This window comes from Ostrea edulis, chromosome 2, assembly GCF_947568905.1.
Source record: "Ostrea edulis chromosome 2, xbOstEdul1.1, whole genome shotgun sequence".
Taxonomy (NCBI): domain Eukaryota; kingdom Metazoa; phylum Mollusca; class Bivalvia; order Ostreida; family Ostreidae; genus Ostrea; species Ostrea edulis.
In genome coordinates this window covers 77,738,776-77,764,195 of record NC_079165.1, presented here as the reverse complement: position 1 = coordinate 77,764,195, position 25,420 = coordinate 77,738,776, and the positions used below count along the sequence as shown (strand labels likewise).

Here is a 25,420-nt window from a genome sequence, read left to right as displayed (position 1 = left end):
TGTGATGACCTATGTATTTTATTTGATAATTTGTTAGTTTTAACTCTAATGAATGGAAATAAATACACTTTTAAAACTTGTATCAGATAAAACTGCGAGTATGGATTTACCTTAATTTGTACGTGGCGGCCGTCGGTCGCCTCTTATTATTTGGCAGCCACAACTGGAATTAACTGGCAGCTGCCAGTTATTATATGGTGGTCTTCACTTTAAATTTTTTTTCTGGAGGCCGCCACCACTTAATCGAACTGACAGCCGTTATTTATGGAGCGCCAAATTAACATAAACTCAAATAATTATTGCGCGCATTAATTGAATTGATGATAGCATTAATTCTTCAGCTGAATTGATGCGCGCTTCAATTGAATTAATGATCTCTTCAAATGAATCATGCCAAGAAAACCTTAGCAGTCTGAATATCGTGTAAACTCCCTGGCTTCAATAAAACCCCATTACAGGCTAATTAACTTCAAGCTGTTTAGCGACCGCGGTGGCCATCGCCATAGAATAAATTTACCGTTATGTTTTCGACGACTTTCTGTCTTATCTGGGTCACTCTGTTTGAAACTAAACACAACATTCTCAATCTGCGTTAGGTTTAGGGACTTGCGTATTTTATTTGACTAATGTTATACATTTTAAAATTTTTTAGTCCTACTCTCCCTTTTACCATTTATTTACATATCACATGGAAACAAAATCTCTACGAATTAGCCTTAAAAAACAACAACCCATCTTTAAGTAAAATGCTAAATTCCATCAATGATAATTTAGCGATAGAAAAATGCAATATAAAAGTGTTTGCACATTGTGATAGGGGAGGAAATAACTTAGTTTTTGTTTGTTCATGGATTCAGTGACATCGGTTTCGAGAATAGAAATGATGCTATTTTTAAATAATGAAAATTCAAACTCCTTCATTGGACTAGACATATTTGTTTATTTCTTTAAATCATCATAAACATGATTATACACCAATGATATCATTTTAATGAATCATTTCAACCAGAAATGTAAATAATGGTAGTTATGTCTCTGTTTTAACATTTTTCAACCACAAACATTTCAGTCCTACCCACCCAGTTCCAATGATCTCTTTCTGTAATTAAGCCAAGCAAGAATTGGTGGGAAATTACAAACGGCGCGGCATGTATTGTTCATAGTTAAAAATGAATTTTGGTGTGGATTATATTCTCAATAATCTTAAACCGAAACGCACACCACCAGTGTTACAAGCACACCGTGAATTGTATGTTGAGGCGCAAGATGTCCCAGACGTTTCCACTGCTGGTAACCCTGCAAGCTTACTAGATCCGCGCCCACTTCGAATTCGGCAAATTCAGGTAAAACCCGATTCTTATTCCTCATTGTATATTATCATTATCAATGTAGATCACATAGATATTCTCGAGATCTGTTGTCTTTAATTAGTAGAACCTTATATAACTAAAAATGTTATATCCGAGGTGGCGGATCAAATATTCACAAGATGATTTTGAGTACTTCGACTACTACTGAAAATTCTACTTGTGCTCTCTAGTCTATTATTTGAAGTGTGCATTGTGCATGTATCAACAAAATCTGTAACTTTCTCGAATAATATGCAAATAATAAATTTTTGTCAAATCAGAGACCTATTATATTATAATATATTTATGTTTCTGTCAAATGCTAAACAATGTTTTATTTCAAAATAGGAGCAAAATAATATCAATGTACCGGTAATTGAAGTTCAACATCAGGGACGAAAACCAAGACCTGTCAAAGCTTTTGAAGATTTGAAATGTACGGCGAGAAGAATGAGGAGGAGAAAATATGAAGAGGCATTTAGAAATGCTTCTAAGTTATTCCCCAGTTAACTATTGTACTTTTAGATCCTTCAGCTCTACTGTATAATTGTTTACTTATAATCATTCTAGAATGAATCTTAAGGCGACGTTACTTTATTTTTTGTAAATATATCATACTAAGTATAATTAAGTTTATGCTCTCTTATTATTTAGTTTGATTCATTCTAGTATAATGAAAGTATATAGAAAAGTTAGTAATATTTATATACGTGTTATAAAATACATATATAGATTAATAAAAAAAATTCCTCTTGTTTTTTCGGCTCATACTTAAAGTTGATAGTCTCTTCCCATTCTCCGAACTTTTTAGGTTTTTTCTTAATTCTTTTTGTCATTGTATCCTCTATCTGAACAATCCTTGAAACTGTGCATTTAGGCAGCAGAATTTTGAGATAAGATCAGCGACAAGAATTTGAGGTAATAAAACCATGGTAACACTGGCCCCCTGCTGCACGGACAGAGTAGCCATCACTTATCTAAACTGCGGGTCACTAATTTCTAACGGTTCTCCTACACTGTCGATTTTGGTTGGGGATTGCTCGGCATGTAATGATATCAACAATTGAATTGATGCGCGCTACAATTCAATTGAAGAGAGCAATAATTGATATAATGCGCGCATTAATTCATTTGATGAGAGCAATAATTGATTTAATGTGCGCATTAATTCAATTATTGCTCTCTTCAATTGATATAATGATATCTTTAATTCATTTGAAGAGAGCAATAATTCTTTTAGAGAGAGCAACTACATAATTAAAGATATCTTCAATTCAACATATCCACAATTGAATTAATGATCTCTTTAATTGAATTGTTGCTCTCTTTAAAAGAATTGATGCGCGCATGAATTCCTTATACAAAAGCATTGTAAATGATTTAAAGATATCTTCAATTGAATTAAAGAGATCATCAAATTATTTATACCGAGCTCTAAATTAATTATTGCGAGCAATATTTCTACTAAATTGATGCTCTCATCAAATGAGTTGAAGAGAGCAATAATTGAATTAATGCGTGCATCAAATCTATTATTGCTCTCATTAATTGAATTAATGCGCGCATTAATTGAATTGATGAGAGCAATAATTGAATTGATGCGCGCATTAATTCATTTGATGAGAGCAATAATTGATTTAATGCGCGCATTAATTCAATTAAGGAGAGCAATAATTGAAGTGATGATATCTTCAAATAATTGAAGATATCTTCAATTATTTGAGTTTATGTTAATTTGGCGCTCCATAATTCATGTCAAGGGTAAAACTCTTCAACATTCTACCACCCTCTCAAATTACCAAGACTTTTCTTGTGTACAAAATTTTAGGCCAGCTTGCTTTATTTAAACTTAGCTGCATCTGACGTGCTGGAATTCTGCTTACCTATTTCTCACCGCCTACATCATGCCTCTGGTGTATAGGGCAGTAACCAGGTTGATCTCCACCTTTACCAGACCTTTATTTTGTTTAGTAGAAGATTCCAGTTCTGTGGAGGTCCAATATCGTTTCTCCTTCTACTGTTCGCCTTCGGTTGATCGGGAATATTTTCATTCTCTTTTTGTCAGGGGTCCTGCTAGACCGAGCTGTTATTGTTATGTCGACTGTCGGGAGTTTGACTCAGATTGTCGACTGTCAGGAGTCCTGCTCACAGCTGGGTTTTTTATGTCGACTGTCGTGAGTCCTGCTCACAGCTGGTTTTGTTATGTCGACTGTCGTGAATCCGGCTCACAACTGATTTTGTTATGTCGACTATCGTGAGTCCGACTCACAGCTGATTTTGTTATTTCACTGGGTCCTCCACGTCTATCTTTTCTTCTTTATAATCATGGACTTGTTCTCTCTTGCTGACACCTGGATAACAGGCCTTGATTTGAGGTCTTAAACCACCCAATCTAACAATACATAGGATCCTCCTCACAATTCAATTAATTTGTAGGATCCTCCTCAAACTAAAGCAGTTTATGTTGGTAATTTTCTGTTATTCCTCAACGTTTAAATCCATTTAACAACATAGCTTTTTTACATGAAAAAAAGTGGGGATAAGAACTGTGATTAGTTTCATAAATCCTATAAAGAACACAAAACTACGAGTAGGGAAAATGTGGAACCCTGGACACCCCAGAGGTGGGATCAGGTGCCCAGGAGAAGTAAGCATTGATATCCTGCTGACTGGTCACACCCACCGTGAGACCTCTATCCTGATCAGGTAAAACAGAGTAATCCATATTTAAAGTTGAATCTTGGTGTTAGGGTCATTGGTCACTTCTGTTTTGTTTGAGTTAATTTTGAAACCATCTACCTTGCACATTTTTGTATTCTAGCTGTTGGCCTTTTCTTGGATCTCCTGACATGTATGGGTTTCATCACGGGCATTAAATTCTAAATCCTCTGTGGTAGTGAAAGTTCTCATTTAATACTCCCGGGGTTGTAAGTTTGACAGAGAACCTAATCTGTTGCAACTATATAATTATGAAAGTATATAGGACACAGCACATTAACCTGGTCTGACTCCCGATTTAATTTTTAAGTATGTGCATGTTGCTGCTTAAAGCTTTACATGCACTTGAAGTTGTTGTAGAAGCTTTTTATGAGGTCAATGAGGTGTGTGACTATCTTGTATCTATAATTTTCTTTTCCTGGTTTCTTGAGAGACAAGCTGACTTGAAGGATATAACAATCAGATATACATGTTAAGATCATATTTTAAAAGTTCTGCATTCAAGATTGTTTCCTGGAGCTTTCCCATATTTTAGACTCTAATATTGTGGCTGATACATATGATGTATCATATCAGGTGGTTTAGTACTGATGTCTACCATAGTTCAAATATACATGTACATCACATTCATTTTGTTTTTGGATCAGAACATGAATATATATCACATTTGTTTTATGTCAGTATTAGAACATGAATATTCATTACATTCATTTTGTGCAAGGATCAGAACATGAATATTCATCACATTTTTTTCTCTTGGTTCAATAGCGTTTTCCAATTATCTTCACAAAACTACATTCTTCAACCAAAAGTGTGTTCCAAAAGAAAATTGCCTCTAGATTTATCATTTTATAAAAACAAACTCTTCTGAAGTGAGCATTTCTGATTCTCTTTCGATGAAATCAAAACACCAATCTTGGAGAAGTTTTTTTGTGACAATTAGTATCTTCTAATTAATTTTAGAAGTTCTTTGATCACATATTGTAGAGATAAGACAAACATGCACAAACTTTAACTTAGGAGCACTTATTCACTATAAAACTATAAACACAGTCTAAACATGTAAGTAATCACTCAGAAAATGTCAAAGTGAAATAAATACCACCATATTTATTGTTCAAAGCCATACAGAAATTTCATCATTACAGAATCAGTTCAATAAATCTGATAAAGCTCTGTGGACCTAATGGTAATTATGTGGTACCAATAATTGCACTGCAACTAATATGAAAATTTCTCTGGTTAGGATACACGTCAAATTCATGCTTTGATTTAAACACATACTCTTTAAATTAATTCTAACACCACATTATAAAACATGTAATTAAGGCCAATTCAACTTAATTAGTAAATTAATATCATCCAGGGTCAGCAAAAAGTATGGGGCGGGTGGGAGGATTTTATTTTTTTAATTTTTATTTTCTGAGAAATTTTTTAAAGACAAACGAGTTTTCCCCCCCAACAGATGCGCATCATTTAATGTCAGATGGATATATCAATCTATGCTATTTTCACAGACGAATTCTAGGTTAAGCTTTAATTTAAACAGAAATATACCGATCTTCGTCAAGATTTACACCTGTAAGAACGCGATAAATTAAGAAAACCATATAGATCTATTTTCTTCACGTGGCTTTTCACATTGCTATACCGGAAATGTAAACAAGAAGTGTAAATACCAGAGTTGGACATGGAAATATTCTGGAAATCGCAAGTTTCGCAGAATAAAAAAATCGGGGCGGGCGGGGATGATAATCTATCAATTAAATTGTATTGGCCTAACACACTAAAGATATTTCAAATACATAATACATACACGATATAAAAAGACACATTGAAAACTTGTGTTACAACAGCGAAACGCGATACAAAAAGATATTGAAACATTATATTAACACAGCGATATATTTATACAAAAAGATTACGATAACGATATGTTATATAAAATGATATTGAAAACTAATGTTACGACAGCAACACCTGATGTAAAAGGACATTAAAAACTTGTGTTACAACAGCGACACCTGATGTAAAAAGACATTGAAAACTTGTGTTACGACAGCGACCTCGTACCTGATATAAAAAGACATTGAAAACTTTTGTTACGACAGCATATAACATTCAGCAACATTGAATACATAAATATCACCACACACTGTATATCTACATGTAGCAGGGCTTGAAAGATTACAACGATAAAAACACCACAATATTATCTATCTACAATAATTCATTTACGCTTAATTCTAAAAGGACTCAAAAGAACATGACATAGTAACTACACTGTATTACTTTGTTTATCAATTTCAAGTAACTTTATATATACTGTAAAATCTTCACCAACAACAAGTAACTTTATTTATATTGTTAAATCATAACCAACCACAGTAACTTTATTGATACTGTAAAATCTTCACCAACAACAAGTAACTTTACATATTTAATGTAAAATCATTATTTTAACAACAACAAGTAACTAAATACATGCATCTACTATTAACCTAGCATTTTACATGCATTAATTACTGTCAATTTATTTTTTATTTATCAACAAGTAACTCATGAAGACTTCCCATGTGAAGTTTCATTGGTAAAGTTCAAATCAGAAATTTCTGGAAAACATTTCTTTAAAATAAATCATAATTACACTTCTATAAGATTTTTAAACAATAACTGGCCACAGAAACAGACAGACAAACTGAGTACAAATTCAGTCACTGGTCAAGTTTTTCATCACTTTTGCTGGACTTTATACCGAGTTATATTTTACACTGAAGTGACCAGGAGTGAGCGTCCATGCTGCAGACTGACCGGTCCTCGCACCAGATCTGGGTTAGGGCCGACTGCGACAGTCCTGTCCCCGAGGTTTTGAGGATCTGGTCCTTGTCTGTACTCCAGATTAGGTCCGACTGCCTGTACGAAGTCTTTGCTACAACACAGTTCATGTTCATTAACTATATTGATATCATATCGTATAAGTGGAATTTTTAGCGAGGATTTAATTTTGGCATTATAAGCGAAGAGTGATGAGAATATTGCTAACAGTCTATTCTGTATTGGATGTAATAGTTATCTTTCTTGGAATTATAAAGTCGCAAAAAATCGATAGGCTCTTGCTGAATATATCTTTATGGAAATATCTCTAATTTTTGTGTCTTGCTAAAAAATTCCACTTATATAGGTATCTAAAACAAGTTTCAAATAAAGGAGATTGAAGTAGAGAATCAGCATTGTTGGGCACCAGCAAATGTATTACTAAATAGTCTGGCCTTGCTGTGGTTACTTAATTGAACTTTGTTATCCACTGTTCATTTGATTTTCACCTTTGAAATTAAATTTTACACAATCATCACATGTGTGAGGATCGATTCATCATTATATGCGTGAGGATTTATCTTGCACGTGAAGAATGATGATCAATATCCTAACTGGAGCAGATTTCTATGTACCTAAGCAGGGATTTATCTGGTCCTATTGGCAGAGTCGGATCCGGTCCGAGTGGCTTGGTGAGATACAGAGAATGATTTCTAGAATGGGTTATAAGTCTTGTAGTGTGTCCGCTGAAAAAAGAAACCAAAATTTCAACTGTGCAATTTGCCTACAATCAACTTAATTAATGTAACACAGTTTCAGTGTGCTTGGCAACCTCTCTCTTATTTATGAATTTTTTGCAATTATTTACTGATATTGAATGATAGAGGTTAGAAAGATGGGACAGGGTCATCAGAGCAAAATAATTTTTGCATCTTTTCATAAAAAGCACCATTATACATGTATAAGGTTAAAATTCCAGGAGGGGTCTAGATTTGTAAACCATGTGCCATTGTAACAACAGGAGAACAGGAATCAGGTGAATGTTTGTAACAGTATTATCTAGAAGACTTGGATTTTGCAGATGACCTGGCACTTATATCATCAAAGTTTAAACACATCCAGTCAACAAGAGTGAAGGAGAAAGCAGAGAGAGTGGAACTAAAACAGAAGCAAGAGAGGCAAGACAATGAGGATGAATGGGGGAGAGACATGAAGGTAAAGATAGAGGAAGATGAGGTGGGAGGTAAAGGTAGAGGAAGCTGAGGTGGAAGATAAAGGTAGAGGAAGATGAGGTGGAAGGTAAAGGTAGAGGAAGACGAGGTGGAAGTTAGGAGAAGATGAGGTGGAAGTTAGAAGATGAGGTGGAAGTCAGAGGAAGATGAGGTGGAAGGTAAAGGTAGAGGAAGATGAGGTGGAAGGTAAAAGTAGAGATAGATGAGGTGGAAGGTTAAGGTAGAGGAAGATGAGGTGGAAGGTAAAGGTAGAGGAAGACGAGGTGGAAGGTAGAGGAAGACGAGGTGGAAGGTAAAGGTAGAGGAAGACGAGGTGGAAGTTAGGAGAAGATGAGGTGGAAGTTAGAAGATGAGGTGGAAGTCAGAGGAAGATGAGGTGGAAGGTAAAGGTAGAGGAAGATGAGGTGGAAGGTAAAGGTAGAGGAAGATGAGGTGGAAGGTAAAGGTAGAGGAAGACGAGGTGGAAGGTAAAGGTAGAGGAAGACGAGGTGGAAGTTAGGAGAAGATGAGGTGGAAGTTAGGAGAAGATGAGGTGGAAGTTAGAAGATGAGGTGGAAGTCAGAGGAAGATGAGGTGGAAGGTAAAGATTGAGGAAGATGAGGTGGAAGGTAAAGATTAAGGAAGATATGGTGGAAGGTAAAGATTGAGGAAGACAAGGTGGAAGTCAGAGGAAGATGAGGTGGAAGAGTCGTTAATCTGGAAGTTATAGTGATAAAACAGGAGGATCACAAGACATTAAGAGCAGGACAAACAAGACAAGGGCAGCAAATAGGAGACTGCAGAAGAATGGAGCACAGCGAACATTGGAGTTGGAACAAAGGTCAAGCTATTTAACCTGTATTGTTGTGGAGTTGTTTACCTGTGTGTTGTGGAGTTGTTTACCTGTGTGTTGTGGAGTTGTTTACCTGTGTGTTGTGGAGCTGTTTACCTGTGTGTTGTGGAGTTGTTTACCTGTGTGTTGTGGAGCTGTTTACCTGTATTGTTGTGGAGTTGTTTACCTTTGTGTTGTGGAGTTGTTTACCTGTGTGTTGTGGAGTTGTTTACCTGTGTGTTGTGGATTTGTTTACCTGTGTGTTGTGGAGTTGTTTACCTGTGTGTTGTGGAGTTGTTTACCTGTGTGTTGTGGATTTGTTTACCTGTGTGTTGTTGAGTTGTTTACCTGTGTGTTGTGGAGCTGTTTACCTGTGTGTTGTGGAGTTGTTTACCTGTGTGTTGTGGAGTTGTTTACCTGTATTGTTGTGGAGTTGTTTACCTTTGTGTTGTGGAGTTGTTTACCTGTGTGTTGTGAATTTGTTTACCTGTGTGTTGTGGATTTGTAGGGACGAAGACAACAGCTGATCCCTGGCAATCGACTCACCCAGCTGGGGAGAGGGGACCCATATCTGTAATAGAAATTGTTAATGAGCTTAAGACAATATTATAAACACTAACCATAGACATCTGAATATAATACGATAGATCTGAGAGATTGGACACAATAACACAACTATTGATGTGATTGTGAAGTATAATGACTGTAAGTATATTATTGCAGCACCCGACCTACAAGTGGAATTACATCCAACATATTCACTGGTATCCATTGTTTTTTTTTACCCACTCAAGCAACACGTAGAATTACATCCGATCTATTCATTGTTTTCTACCCACCCAAACAACATGGAGAATTACATCCAACCTATTCATTGTTTTCTACCTACCCAAGCAACATGTAGAATTACATCCAACCTATTCATTGTTTTCTACCCACCCAAGCAACATGTAGAATTACATCCGATTTATTCATTGTTTTCTACCCATAAAACCAACACGTAGAATTACATCCAACCTATTCGTTGTTTTCTACCCACCCAAGCAACATGTAGAATTACATCCAACCTATTCATTGTTGCCTACTGTTTTTAACCTTCTTAACAGGTTTTATCTACAACTCACAGATCATATTTTTGAGGTACGCGCTCGAAGACAGTGCAGACAAATCTGGAGAGGAGTCAGTGAAACAGAAAGTGTTGATATCATAAAGGTATTCTACTTACTGGGATGTTACAAGGAGAGTTTTCATTGACACTTTCCTTCCTTGCGAGTTCTCATTCTTCCTGGATTCATTGCTGAAAGTGTTAAACAATGTAGAGATCACAATTTGCCGTGGTTGTCTACAAACACCTATTAATCTGCACGGGTTTCATGTTGTTGCTCTCAATGAAAAGTGTGATGGACCATGGCTTTATCTTAACAATGTTACATACCTTTCCTGAGCTGGCGATGTGTCGGAATTTTCTGCAACGATGGATGTACCAGACACGTCAGGGAAGGGTGATGTAACGTAAGATCCTGACACGCGTGATCTCTCGGAATTCCCTGTTAGGAAGGACAGAAATGAACCTATGCCTGAAGCTGATTGTATGTTTTAATGAATATCTTATTCTATTTCGTATACTTACCTCCCTTCTGTGTGGATCTATTCTGGTCTTCCCTGAAATAATGGATTGTGATCATTCTAACTATGACTTTGACTTGGAATTCCAACAAATTGAAATGGGAGACTTTTATATATTCTGCAATTTCAGTTAAGGTTGAGAGCCCCTGATACTTAAAAATCACAATTGTTAAAGTATTCAATGAATCAATTTCTAATGTTTGTTTTTATCATAGAGGATATAAAACAAATTGTAATTCCCCCCAGTGCTTCCATTGTTTTTGTATCCTCTATTCGATACAAAACAATCAGACCTTTATTCCTTATACAGTAAAGCACGGTTATACTGAACCTCCAAGGCCAGCAAAAAACAGTTCATTATCACAAAACTTCGTTATACTGGATTATCCGATATAACTTTTGTTATTTTCCTCTATTTTATGAGGGAATAAATATCATTTCGTAATAAGCATGAATTCATTATAAGGGTGTTCGTTAGAAGCATGTTTCACTGTATTTATATCTCCTGCGGTAACATTTGAACTCGTGAGGGACCAATTTTTGTGGACTGTTGGAATAATAGTTTTTTTGAGATGTGATTTCAGGGATATGATTTCTGTGCCCATGAATTGAAACATATTATACAAATCTTACATATTCATTGCAGTTTGAAATTTATGGAATAGGAGTTCCCAAGAAATCCACAAAAATTAAGCCCCCATGACTCATCATTAACAAATATTTCTTTTTCTAAATGCTGAAGATTTCAAGTTGAAAAGTCAATGTCAGATATAAAATACAATGAAACACTAGTATAAATGTAAAGAAGTAAAAGTATCAGGCAGGTACATACTTAGTCCCCTCCCACTTCTTTAGCAGAGAGCTTGTGGAGGTCTCGTCGAAATTGTTAGAATACAAAACCATCTCAACAATGTCCGCCCCCATGTGAGGAAACTGTTCCAGCAGCCGTTGTTTTACTGAAGTCCAAAGACCAAGTCATCTACTACATGTGTTTTCCTCAGTATAGCATAGCCAAGAAATGAAGGCAGTCAGTATATCACTAACCTCCTTTAATTACTGCTGCTGAATTTAAACTTTACCTATTTTTGATGATTAGCACACTATAATAAAGTTGGCACCATCTCAATATGGACTGAAAAAATTGTTGAATGTGGCGAAAAACAGCAAACAATCAATCAATCAATCAATATGAATTAATAAGTACTACGGGAACAGTTTTAGTGTTTGGAATATTCAAATTTCTTTTAAAAAGCAGTTCGAAATAATGGCTCTTAATATATTTGCAGAATTTTATTTCATGCAGTTGCTTAAAATTCATATCCATTGATAGAAGTTTTGGCACTTATTTTCACAAATTTTCCCCATTAGTCAAAAAATGCCAATTGAAATTTCAAGTGCACAAAAATAAAACGACATTCAAGTTGTAATTTTTCATAAAACCCCACTCAATCAATCAATGATTTGACATTGGCACACAAATTCTTACTGTTCTTTTTCTCATCTGGTGACATTTCCGATTCTCTGGTGTGGTCGCAGTGTCTTCTTGGATTTGATGGAGACACTTCTGGCGATCTCGCCCCCTTCTTCTGATTTGATGGAGACACTGCTGGTGATCTCATCCCCTTTTTCTGGCTCGATGGAGACATTGCTGGTGATCTCGCCCCCTTCTTCTGATTTGATGGAGATAATGCTGGCGATCTCGCCCCCTTCTTCTGACTCTCCTCAGTAACCAATGATGTTTGCTGTGATGATGAAAGTTTTCTTTGATGCAAAGAAAGTGATTGATCTGAAGTATTGGAAGGGTCTGCTTTTGACTGGTTTCCTTTTCTAGACAAACGAAGATGATCTGTTGCTCGGGACTCCTGGTTGCTAGGAGATGGCTGGCGGTTTTGATAGTGCGTTTGCTGTTGTTGTTTAGAGGACTGTGCCTCTTGATGTCGACTTGGAGAAAAGCCCCTCTGTTGTCGATTGGGAGAACGTGCACGTTGAAATTGTTTTGATGTACCATGTTGTTGGTTGAAAATTGATCCCTGTTGTTGGTGTGTTAGAGAGTGTTTATCATGATTTGTAGTTGGTGCATCTCGCTGTTTATTTGACTGTTGCTGATGCCGGTGGTGTCTGTGGTTAGCTTCATCATTTCGCTGGTTGGGAGAATACGAGTGCTGGGTGGCGACTGAAGCATTAGTTTGATGGTCTTGGGGCCGATAGTTGGAAGAAATTGAATGTTGGTTGCGAGATGTTACATCCTGTTGTTTTTTAAGTGAAGCTTGTCGCTGTTGGATAAAGCTCAAGTGTTGCTCCTGTGCAGCACCTCTCTTTTGCAATGAAGCTTGCCGTTGTTGGTAAGGGCTCAATGATTGTTGTTCTTGTGCAGCACCGCCCTTTTGCAATGAATCTTGCCGTTGTTGGTAAGGGCTCAACGAGTGTTGTTCTTGTGCAGCACCACCCTTTTGTAGTGAAGATTGCCGCTGTTGTTCCTCTGCAGCACCTCTTCCATCACCTACGGAAGTCACCTCATTGAATCCCATGGATACCAAAGTTTGTTTGGATCTTGTATGGTTGTTCTGACAACTGCAAGATGTTACAAAAAAGATATCAGATTTAATCAATCAAAACAACCCCTTCATTTTACACTTAACAAAGAAGCCCTTGACCTACAATGCACACTTCAGTCATTACACGCTTCCTCATATTTATCCATGAATTACTAGAATGTGTGACAATCAGATATGGCTTCGATCACTGTTGGTCAGATACTTCAGTTGGGAGAGCATCTGAATAGAGAATTCAGGGGGCCTGGGTTTGAATCCCATCTGTTCTGTTGCATTTTCTCCCTTCCTGTTACATTTGGTGCCTTATACCAGCCCCTGGAACTGATGGGTGAAAATGCCTGCCAGGGGATAGAGATCCTGGGTTGATATCTAATGTTGATAGCATTAATTATTCTGCTGAATTGATGACCATTATAATTGAATTATTGCTCTCTTCAAATGAATTAATGGTATCATCTTTAAATAAAATGATTATATCAACAATTGAATTGATGCACGCTACAATTCTGCTTGCAATAATTGAATTATTGCTCTCTTCAACTGAATTGTAGCATGCATCAATTCAATTAATGTGTGTAATAATTGAATTGTTGCTCTCTTCAATTGAATTAATGGTATTGTTAATTCAACTGATGCATGGGCACAATAATTCTTGTAGAGAGAGTTATTATATAATTAGAGATATCTTCAATTCAACATATCCACAATTAATGATCTCTTTTAATGAATTCTTTCTATCTTAAAAAAATTAAGAATTGATGCACACATTAATTCCTTAATTAATATATAAAAGTGTTGTAAATAATTAAAGATATCTTCAATTGAATTAAAGAGATCACTAAATCAATTATACTGAACTCCAAGAGCAACATACTAGTAATTGAAATGATGTGTGCTCTCATCAATTGAATCAATGTGCATTCACTCAATTCAATTATCAAATTGATACAATATCTTCAAATAATGGAAGATATCTTCAATTATTTGAATTTCTGTTTATTTGGTACTCCATAGCACTTGAAGGAACATGAAGTATATTATATATTTCATTTACTTTTCAAAAATCAAGATCAACATTTCTTGAATTAATCTTAGTTGCATTTCATTCAGTGTATATCATGAGGTTAAGTGTATTCATACTCAGTGATTAGCCTATTTCAAAACTTGAAAGTTAATGAGATATTAACCTTTATTTTCAGTTAGTAAGAATGTTTAGGGAGAAATTAGATGGAGTGAAGTATGTAAATGGTATGAATTAAACTGAAGGACCCCCCCCTCCCATTTAATTACCCCTCCCCTTTGTATATCATGGCTCTAGGGACTATCCCAATCTCACTCTTAAGAGCCCGGAATCAGGTCAATATATTAATTATGTTAATTTGATAAACTTAGATGTCTCGATATATTTTATTGGATGGTTCAATCTACCCTAATATAAAGTATTAAACAAAATATTATTAACTGAATAATTTGTGCTTTATAACGCGTAAATTATCAAGCACTACATCATGCTAAAATATGATCTTTTCAATGCATGGAATATATCTTTTTTAAGTAAATAACAGCTTCATGTTAACTTTGTTTACATAGTTGGATTGTTATATTACACTCACATGGTTCAACATCGGTTACTTAGTAAATGGACCAATCACGTATTCGCTTGCATTTGGACTTCGGAAGTTCATGTTTTTAAAAATGGCAGACAGTAGTCGCTTTGCTACTGTAAATGACTTCGAATATAACCGAATTTTGCGAGAAAAAGACGCCCTAAACACAAGACGAGCTACTGAAACGGCGGTCCGCACGTTTAAAGCCTATCTTCGTGAAAAAGGCCTTTCGGAAGACTTCGAAGGCCTTCCGTTCCCAGAGTTAAACAACATCATCAGTAAATTTTACACAGAAGCACGACAAGAAAATGGAGAATTGTACAGAAGGTCGAGTATGTTTTCGCTTAGACACGGGTTAAACAGATATTTAGCTACAAAATCCATTGATCTGATCCACAATCCGGCTTTTAAGGAGGCTAATACTACGTTCTCAGCGGTTGTGAAAGAATTAAAACGTCAGGGTTTGGGAAACATCGATCATTATCCGCCGATCGGGAAAGAGGACCTAGTCAAAATGTATGCATACTTTGATATAAATGACAATGTGAAATTACAGGAGAAAGTGTTTGTGGACATCATGTTATACTTTGGCCGCCGTGGTCGGGAAGATATTCATGATCTCAAAGTTGATCACTTCGATGTGACCACCGATCAGGAGGGACGTGTGTTTGTCTATTTAAAGCCTGAAAACAACCCAGATGACGTCATTATCCCTGTTCCTGGTCGCATGTACAGTATCCCATGTAAGTTTTTTGGAACTACCAACACAGGGAACCAGTAATTACCTGCAATGTTACCTATGATAAACAAACTGGAAACAAGAGGAGGGATTTCTATCCAGTGTAATTTTTTTCACCCAGGGGAAACTATACTAACTTTGTTCATTGAGGAATAATTTACTTGTGCGTTTTTAGCCTCCAAGAGGGGGGTCCTAATTCAGACCTGGGTTTTTTTTTGGGGGGGGGGGGGGGGGGGGTATGCTATAACACTGGTATTCTCTTTAATTTAACTGTAGCCACAAATTGAGCATATAAATTTGCAAAGGTTGATGTTAAAGGGAGATGTTAAGATTCTATTTCTAACGCAACTTGTATATAGCCAGGTTTTGAACAAAGTGGTACACGTATTTGGGTTAATTTATTTTAGAATTTTACAAAAGAAAACCAACAAATGCAATTTCCCACAAAATTAAGAAATGGCTTGGGTTAGCTGTTCACAGTAAAGAATAAAAAAAAAATTTAAGGATGGCCTTAATATTCATTCAAAAGCATAGATCTCTGAATTACAAAGAAAATGAAAATATGCCCAGAAATAATGCAGTTTTTAGTATGGTAATAAGTCGTGATAAAGTCGTTGAAGAATATTATGAGTGAATTGTTTGGATTTTGTTCTATACTTTATCCTTTCAGATGATCATATGTGTCCTGTGAAGTCTTTTATGAAGTACAGAGGTCACCTGAGTGAGAGCTGTACGAATTTGTTTCAGCGACCAAACGCTCGATATCATCAAACTGATGAGAAATGGTATAACTATCCTCTTGGCAAGAACACTATTGGACAAATAATGCCGAGCATTTCTCAGAAAGCTGGGTTATCTACGAGATATACCAACCATTCTCTGCATGTGACATCAACTCGAGGTCAGGATTGGATGATTAATCCTTGGCTAGTTAAAATCGAGGATAGTGGTAAGTTTGTGTCACAGCACTGTTTGGTACAGGTACTGAGTTCCCTTTAATTGGGAAAATCATTGTAATTTTTTTTATGAATTGGGAAATTGAGTTTACTTTCTTTTCTATCTAAATAAAGTTTAAAATATAAGAATAACAAAGCAACCATTTTAACATTTATATTTATTCAGTTCTTGACTCTTTTTATTGATTTTTTTCTCTCATGTGCAATGCATACATTATACAACAAAGACCAACTATAGATGTTTGAGGGTGAAATTAGTCAAAGAATGAACTTAAAATTTCAACGTTACCTATTCCTTTCATTTGGGGTGAAATTGAATAATTTATATTGCATATAAGTTGTAACTGGTTAGTTTGGAAACAAAAAAACTATTGATTATTAGTACGTATGTAAATATTTATGATCTTATGGCCAGGTCCATAACTATCGTGAAATGCAGAATAAGATTATATTGTGCTGAAAAATATTTTGCCAACTGTAATATATTTTGCGATCAGAATGAAATGCCTTCGTGGTCTGTGCAAGACTTGACAGGCAAAATTTGATGCAATCTTGACGAAGTTTTTCTTACTCTAATACTGTATTCTGTTTTTGTAAACAGATTTCGAATCTGATGATACATTCCAGTTGGCATCAACAACCTGTAGCAATCTGTCAACAAACAACAGCAGCCTGTCGACAATCACCAACAGTTTACCAACCATTGCCAACAGTCTGCCAGATATCGGCACTAGTCACTCCAGAATCGGCAACAGTTTATCAGTGATAGGCAGTGGTTTGCCAGCCATCGGCACTAGTCACCCCAGAATTGGCAACAGTTTATCAGTGATGGGCAGTGGTTTGCCCACAACAGACAATAGTCAGTCATCATCGTCATTACATTCTGATAACATGAACGAACAAAGTTTGATTGAATTACAGAAGGATGTTTTGAGAGCAGAAAAAAGAAAACTCGAATGTGAAATGGAAATAATGCAAATGAAAAAAGCAAAAATGGCAGAAGAAATTGAGCTGATAAAACTTCAGAAAGAGAAACTACAGGGAGAAATTTTGATAATAAAACAATGAAAAGTCTCTGTTGTTACAGCAATTATTTATCAACTTCTTACATTCATAGTTACTAAGGCCACATCAAATCGATTCTCTGGTTCTCAGACAATTGTTTTTCAAAAAATGGGTAGGTAGGTAGGGGGTTTAGTTTTTCAGTTTATCTCCATGTCACAAATGAGTGGGGATTTTTTGTCCATGGTTTTGTTTTTTGTGTTGTGAAGAAAGTTAGAGTTTTAACTTTTACAAATGGTATTCAACACCGTTTATTATTTTCATTTGGTCTTTGAGGTAGTTTCAGTTTTTCTTGGGCCTCCAACAAAACGGCAAACGCCGACTTTTTCTGTGTCAAAGGTTCATCTGACGAGGGCAAATCAGTCTTTTTTTCAGACACTTTCACCTTTAAATATCTCCCAAAAAGTTCAACCACTTCGGAAATTTTCATTATTGAAAAAATCTTATCGCTGTCAGCCGTTTTGCTTCAACCTACAAAAACGTCGTACTTCAACTCGGCCTTGCTTTCATCAATTTGTTCCTTCACAGTTTCAATTTCTTTAATTTCACTGCCCAGAAGTTTCTTGCAAAGCATATCAACTGTCAAAGACGAGTTTACTGGTATAATTGTCCATGGAAGAATCTGTTATGAGTTAAAAATAATCTCAATGCTGACAAGAACTGTTTCTGTTGCCATATTGTTTACATCAACTAAGCAGCACGTCTTATTCAGGAAGGCGCTTTACGATTTTGGCGCCAAAACACAAATTTTATTTTGATAGATCAAATACGGGCGGCAGCGATTTTATTCCAGGGCAGCAATAAACTCGTGTGAGCAGCCGATTTTTTTTTGGGGGGGTGGCGGTGTCTGAGAACCAGAGAATCGATTTGATGTGGCCTAAGGAAATCAAAGGCATCTTCTATATAGTAAATAAATTTCTAATCTATTTCATTAAAGCATTACCCTGAGCATGGTATCATACAGATTTGGGCTCCAAGTCCAAGGTGTATTGACAAGTTATACAATCCATGATATATTTCCATTACACCCATAATTATTTGTTTTAAATTTATATCCTCCATGCATAGTTGGGGCACTCCTTTGTGTGCAATCATTTGTGAGTTTTAACAAATCAACAACATACTTGGCATGAGTAGTGCATTTGAGGTTGTAAAGTCAAGGTCACAGAAAAAAGTGTTAAATTTGTGTGTTGTGAATTTGAAAGAACATGAAAATAGAAGCTCATATTTGACACAACAATTAAGGTTTCATATGACTAGACGGCAGGTCTTCATTCTATGCCAAAGTCATTTGCACAAGGTTGAGAAGAAGCATGTTTGTCCTACCCAAGCTAATTCAAATGTAAGTGATCCATACCTTATATGCCACCATCAAGTTATTTGACATATTGTACCATTATGTGCCCTAGCATAATACAGTAATTTTTACATAGGCACATAAAAAAGTTTAAATCACTGAATATTATTGTTTCAGTAGATGATATAATTGCCTGTGTTTGGAAAGTCTGACTTCTGTGTGGTTTTGGGAGTTATTGTTCAACATCGCACACTAGGCACTATAGTTTATTGCTGGTTAGAAGGGTTGAAGGTTACATGCACGTAGTCTATAACATATATTCATGTCAACTGCACAAAGTCGGTGAAAATAAATCAATATCAGATTTTTGGGGGGTAAAGGAGCACCTATTAGTTGTTTTTTTTTTTTACTCCTTAATGATCTTTTTATAAACAGCATTTTAAATACAGAGTTATCTGCCCTCTATATGAACTGAACATGTCTTTACTTTTACCTTGTGGGGCCATGGGGATAGCCCTGACCATTTCTTTTTATACTTACCCTGTGAGAACAACCCTGATCATTTCTTTAACATTTACTTTGTGAGACTGCCCTGACAATTTCTTTAATATTTACCTTGTTAGCACAACCCTGACCATTGTTTTAACATTTACCTTCAAGGTTGTGAGAACAACTCTGATCATTTCTTTAACATTTACCTTGTGAGATGGCCCTGACCATTTCTTTATACTTTCCTTGTGAGAACAACCCTGACCATTTCTTTATTATTACTTTTGTGAGAACGGCCCTGACCATTTCTTTATAATTACCTTGTGAGAACGGCCCTGACCATTTCTTTATAATTTACCTTGTGAGATGGCCCTGACCATTTCTTTATACTTTCCTTGTGAGAACAACCCTGACCATTTCTTTATAATTACCTTGTGAGAACAGCCCTGACCATTTCTTTAACATTTACCTTGTGAGAACAACCCTGACCATTACTTTATAATTACCTTGTGAGAAGAACCCTGACAATTTCTTTAATATTTACCTTGTGAGAACTACCCTGAACATTTTTTTTATATTTTCCTTGTGAGACATTTCTTTATACATGTATTTACCTTATGAGAACTGCCATGACCATTTCTTTATACTTACCTTGTGATAACTGTCCTGACCACCTCTTTATAATTACCTTGTGAAAACGGCCCTGACCTTTTTTTAAATTTACCTTGTTAGAACTGCCCTGACCACTTCTTTACTGGCCTTTGGGAAGGCTTTCACTAGTGCATTCACCGAAGCATCCAACTTGGCATTAGACTGGTCAGTGACTGGTTTGGGTACCACCTAAAAGACACCACATATCATACATAACAAAAGATGCAGGCTATTTAATAATCAAAGTTATACATAACAAAAGACGCAGGCTATTTAATAATCAAAGTCATACATAACAAAAGATGCAGGCTATTTAATAATCGAAGTCATACATAACAAAAGACGCCGGCTATTTAATAATCAAAGTCATACATAACAAAAGATGCAGGCTATTTAATAATCGAAGTTATACATAACAAAAGACGCAGGCTATTTAATAATCAAAGTTATACATAACAAAAGACGCAGGCTATTTAATAATCAAAGTTATACATAACAAAAGACGCAGGCTATTTAATAATCAAAGTTATACATTTCTTTAGGAATAAAAGGGGGAAATGATACATATGTGTATTTATCAACTGCAATATATAATATTCTCTCCGTTGGGAAAAAAAATCATATGTCTATAAAGCAATTGCTTAACCCCGGGCAGGAAGAGACTTGTTAAAAAGTAAATGATGTACTCTATACAATGTCATGATGTTTACATTCCCAGTGCTGTTGCCTTTGATATAGCCATTTCCTCATGAATATGAACAATGTGTGCATGAATCTTGATAAACATAGAACAACTATAATTCTGACAGAAATGAAAGTAAAAGGTAAATATAGAAAAATAATTTTCATTTTTAAATATACATGAGAGTATGAACAGTAACCCTTTACGCCAGCATACTTTTCATGGCACTAACACGGTTCATGAAGTATGCTGTTGTAAAGCCTTCAGTTTATAATGAGGGTATGAACTGTGATACTATGATTTGAACATATTTTATTGTTTGTTATAACATCTAGACAATAAAATATGTTCAAATCAAAGCATCACAGTTCATACCCTCATGAACTTCCAAAATTGAAATTTCTTAATTGAATAATTTATTATTATACCTGTTAATAGATTTAATGTTTTACTTTACCTGTTAGACTATCGCTGATGTTCTGGAAGTAGGTCACTGCAATTATAACAATAATGAAACAAAAGCAAAAACATAATACAATATAAAGCACTACACATTCAACTGAATTTTAAGGAAAAAAGGCTTGGAAGGATAATTATTTAAAAAATATTTCAAATTATATTTAATATGTGTTTGTTGTAAAACAAAAGTTGTGTTGCATACAGTGGAATTCTTCACTCATATTGATCGAGACATCACCAGCTGTGGGTGATGTACCACAAAGGTGAACACTCAGGGCCATAGCATTAATGGCATGGCTGACCTCAGCTTTCAGGGATGAAGCACCGCAAAGTTAGACTTATGCATGGATTTTTTGGGGGAGTCAAATATTATTTCCTTATTGTGGTTCAAGGTCATGTTTTTTGAAAAGGTTTCATCTGAAAGACCTCCAACTTTCATATCTAAATGTAGTGCAATTACCAAAGGAGCAGTGCGAAACTACATAGTTTTACATCCTGGGATTGATACAGTCAAAGTACAAGCAGGGTTCAATCCCACAACTGCCAAGTCACGAAGCTCTGACCACTGAGCCACCGCAATGGTGGATAGGTTCTTTTGTTGGAGAATTTTCACAAAAATGAATATTCTATATGACTTATTCTGTGTTACTATTCTATATAACTTATTCTTTGTTAATTTGACTATTCTGTATAACTTATTTTGTGTTACTATTCTATATAACTTATTCTGTGTTGATTTAACTATTCTGGATAACTTATTCTGTGTTAATTTGACTATCTTGGATAACTTATTTTGTGTTAATTTGACTATCCTGGATAACATTTTGTGCTAATTTGACTATTCTGAATAACTTATTGTGTTAATTTGACTAATTTTACTACACTGGATAACAATTAGTTGTGACCATTGAGACCTTCGTAACATTGACAATTTCAAATAGTAGTCCATTCCAGATAGACAGTTCTGTAAACTGGAGGCCTAGATTTGAATCCCAGTCTGGTCCATTGCAATGTCTCCCTTACGATTACACATAAACCTAAATAATGGATTTTAAACATAAAATAATCATATCATGCAAAGCACCAAATATTGACCCCCCAGCACAACACAGTAACAAGTAAAGTAATATTAATTTCATGCTACAAAATAAGACACAGTTTGTTGTATAAGTCTAGTGATAGTACCTGTCCTGCTTGCTGGGTGCCATGGTAACGATTGTTGTATTCTTTCCTCTGCAAATTGAAAATAATGCATGCAAAATCAATTTAACTGACCTTGTGCCTAAGTCAATGGCCTTGAAGTTATCGTATATAAACTTAATATATTTGTTGGGATACACACTATTGCATACACCTGGTATATACATTGTACATATTTACAGGTTTGTATTTGATGTACATTAAAACACACACACACACATATATACACATATGTACAAAGCAATAAAAATGACCAACGACACAAACAACCAGATTGTCAATTAAATTTTCGGGACGACCCATCCCTTCTTCAGGACAAACGAAAAGAATTACATAATGTGGCCAATATCAACAGAGAATAATAACAAAAACTACATATAAATACATTTAACACTACAACTACACTAATTTACAAACGTATTTACAACGCAGACTACATGTTTTTTGGTCTTTAGGCTTGCCAATCAATGTTAAAAGTGGAGCGAAGTAGGACATGCCCTATTCGTCCAAAGACCTGATCCAAAATTAATTTTTATGTAAATGATTTTACATAAGGTACTTGTGCCAGTGATCCTAGGTTTAACACTCAGGAAAGACGACAGTATCTGTTACACAGAAAATGAATTTCTAAATTAACCGCTAGCTGTGTGAAACGAAAACCTTGAGAGTGGTGTTCTTACATTTCATCTAAGACAATGAGACCAGAAACTGCAAATATTTGTGTGTTATTAAATGGTGCAATGCACTTATAAATTGAATTTTGATAAGTTTATGAAAATGATTTTAAAAAGTGGTTGTTTACAATGAATTATATTGTAAAACTAGGAAGAATTGTTTTAGCACACTAAAGCTTATGTCTCCCCTTCCATTGTCCATACTAAGTTTTTTAAAAACATTGTCAGATGTATGTCTCTGGTAACTTTGCTAATTAGAAGATAAAAATGTCAACCCATTCGAAAGCAGGGGTCATTACACCAGTTTCACATGAACAAACTAGGCCTATGTACCTGAGGATTCAGCCGCGGGTCTATCCAGCTCGTTTGGCGGGTGTTGTGGTCGATAAAAAAGCTGTAAAGCAAAAATACAATATCTTGGTGATATGGATAGAGGCAATTCGAATGAATGAAAAAAGGGGGCGTGTTCGCTATAAAACTCGCATTGTACCAGACAACTAGCAACTTACTATGCATTTTGATTCGAGTCCCATCTGGCTTCCCAGCCTGGCGGTAATGAATCTCGATCAACCATAATTCGCGAGACAATCGAGCAGGCCTACAAAGTATTATTCAGACATCGATCGAGATTGAGTGCAGCTGTTTGCAGTTCCGGTCGAGTCGTAAGTTCAAGGTCGGTGTACAAAACATGTCACAACTTAACTGTTAAATGTATATCTTATACAAAACAGGAAGTCCCCGTAGCGCAGCGGATAGCGCGCTGGACTTCTAATCCAGAGGTCGCGGGTTCGAATCCCGCCGGGGATGCTCTTTTTTTCTCTTTCTTTTTACATTAAGTCATTGCAAGACTACGGACTTTTTTTTAAAGATATATATATAGATGTTGTGTATATATATCATGGTGTGTACACAACAATGTAATATTTCCTCAGTGGTTATCGTGGAACCAAACGCAATCTTTCCTCAGTGGTTATAGTGGAACCAACTTTCTTCCCAAATGAGAAAGGCGTCAAAGAAAAGTATTATTGAACATTGGCGGTGACAGTACACATTTTACGTTTGGACCCACCACCCCTTTGTTATGTGTAAAACAAAGTATGAGAAATACTTTCTGAAAATTCGAAGATTCCGTGTCTATTGTAATTAATTATTGAGTTATTCCCAATGTCATTTTGTGCTTTTATCAGTTTTACTGGATTAAATACATGTATAAGGTCAGAAACAAATTCTGGTGAGGGGGTCCTCACTTGAGGTTTCCGGTCAACAGCAGTTCTAGGGGATGTAGTTTGATTTATCTCTAAGTGACGTCAACAAACTATCGCTATCTTGCATTTTATCTGACAGAATTACTGAGTTGCATACAGTGTTCGTCTGTTTACAGTTCGAGACCCGGTATATGCAGATGTTTTTAGAATCTAGGCCAGCGATGCCGGTCAGATATCATACAAGAAACAAGATAATTTTGATGGAAAGCATCAAATCAGTCGCTAAATATTCTAAGCTGTTTCCAAGGAAACACACAGAAATTGTACTATGAAATGTTTTATTAAAATATGGAAACAAAATTAAGAAACAATTAATTTTAATTTGAATACTCACTTTACAAAAAAGCATTAATTAATACTGTCATTAATGTAAGATTTTCAAAGTTTATAGATGCTTGAAACATAATTCAGACATAATGAGAATTTGCACCAATGCAAAACGGAAGTTTTAAGACTAAGAGCATTGATATAATAAATACTGTCATAATTTTGAAGTTTGACTTATTCTGTTTATCTTGTATGCATGCTCAGCATTTATTGCTCTAGATACTAGCAAGCTGTTATCACAATGGGTAACGGGATATGTCTGTCAGCGTCCTACACTAGTGGTCACCGATGTTCTCATGGGAATTTAAGGGTTCATTGTTTAATTCCTGATTAAGGTTAGCCATTATCGGTGCTTTATGATTTTGGCTTGGAACCTTGAAGTTCTATCACATAATAGACTTGATAGAGAAATCAATAAAAACAGGGTTATTGCCCTTGGATTCAATATTTTGAAACTTATCATTGACTATTCATATAGACTTTTGAAATATTTTATTTCTAACAAGATTTCTTACAATAACTATCGAAAAAGACTGCAACAAAAGGTACGTTCGTATCACACGTAAATCTAAATAAATCATTGCTTTTGCAAAATCTGATACATGTAACATCACAGGAGGGTCGAATTTATGGAGGGTAATCGTGTTCAAAAATCCAAGCATGTAAACTTGTTAATTGAAACATGCAACCGTGTTAATTTCTGTTTCAACTATGTATATTTGCAACTCAGGGGTTGTACGTTATGTTTCTCAGAAATGTATACCTCAGTGTTGTACTCTTCATTTGTGTCATCGTTTGATTTCTGATTTTACATTTCTCTTTATAAAAATGCATCATTGTTTCTTAAGTTATACGCGGTCATCCCTACAGTATTTCCGTTGGTAGACTTTGTATTTACATAGCTGTACCT

General features: G+C 35.5%; 2 protein-coding genes and 1 non-coding gene across 3 annotated transcripts; 2 read left to right on the top strand and 1 right to left on the bottom strand.

Annotated features, from left to right (window-relative positions):
* Positions 1–5,064: 5,064 nt before the first annotated feature.
* LOC125678840 (probable basic-leucine zipper transcription factor Q) lies at positions 5,065–23,722 on the bottom strand. The gene is made up of 13 exons (XM_048917557.2): positions 23,428–23,722; positions 23,252–23,312; positions 22,230–22,277; positions 21,043–21,078; positions 19,977–20,092; positions 12,037–13,121; positions 11,383–11,506; positions 10,555–10,586; positions 10,360–10,471; positions 10,150–10,221; positions 9,412–9,495; positions 7,517–7,627; positions 5,065–6,996 (listed from the first exon to the last, which is right to left on the bottom strand). The coding sequence occupies exons 6-13, from the start codon at positions 13,076–13,078 to the stop codon at positions 6,834–6,836; spliced, it is 1,740 nt and encodes a 579-aa protein (XP_048773514.2). The 5' UTR covers positions 13,079–13,121; positions 19,977–20,092; positions 21,043–21,078; positions 22,230–22,277; positions 23,252–23,312; positions 23,428–23,722; the 3' UTR covers positions 5,065–6,833.
* LOC125678837 (uncharacterized) lies at positions 14,770–17,478 on the top strand. Its single transcript, XM_048917551.2, has 3 exons — positions 14,770–15,452; positions 16,119–16,397; positions 17,006–17,478. The coding sequence occupies exons 1-3, from the start codon at positions 14,786–14,788 to the stop codon at positions 17,470–17,472; spliced, it is 1,413 nt and encodes a 470-aa protein (XP_048773508.2). The 5' UTR covers positions 14,770–14,785; the 3' UTR covers positions 17,473–17,478.
* Positions 23,653–23,725, top strand: Trnar-ucu (transfer RNA arginine (anticodon UCU)). The gene has a single exon. It is a non-coding gene; the product is annotated as a tRNA-Arg (tRNA).
* Positions 23,726–25,420: the final 1,695 nt, after the last annotated feature.

Excerpts from the sequence above, each read along its gene's own strand:
- LOC125678840 (XM_048917557.2), bottom strand. The coding sequence starts at position 13,078 with ATGGGATTCAATGAGGTGACTTCCGTAGGTGATGGAAGAGGTGCTGCA. Across the intron at positions 10,472-10,554 it reads TAGATCCACACAGAAGGGAG|GGAATTCCGAGAGATCACGC; the intron begins GTAAGTATACGA and ends CCTTCCTAACAG. Across the intron at positions 9,496-10,149 it reads ACTCTCCTTGTAACATCCCA|ATATGGGTCCCCTCTCCCCA; the intron begins GTAAGTAGAATA and ends TTTCTATTACAG.
- LOC125678837 (XM_048917551.2), top strand. The coding sequence starts at position 14,786 with ATGTTTTTAAAAATGGCAGACAGTAGTCGCTTTGCTACTGTAAATGAC. Across the intron at positions 15,453-16,118 it reads TCGCATGTACAGTATCCCAT|ATGATCATATGTGTCCTGTG; the intron begins GTAAGTTTTTTG and ends TTATCCTTTCAG. Across the intron at positions 16,398-17,005 it reads AGTTAAAATCGAGGATAGTG|ATTTCGAATCTGATGATACA; the intron begins GTAAGTTTGTGT and ends TTTTGTAAACAG.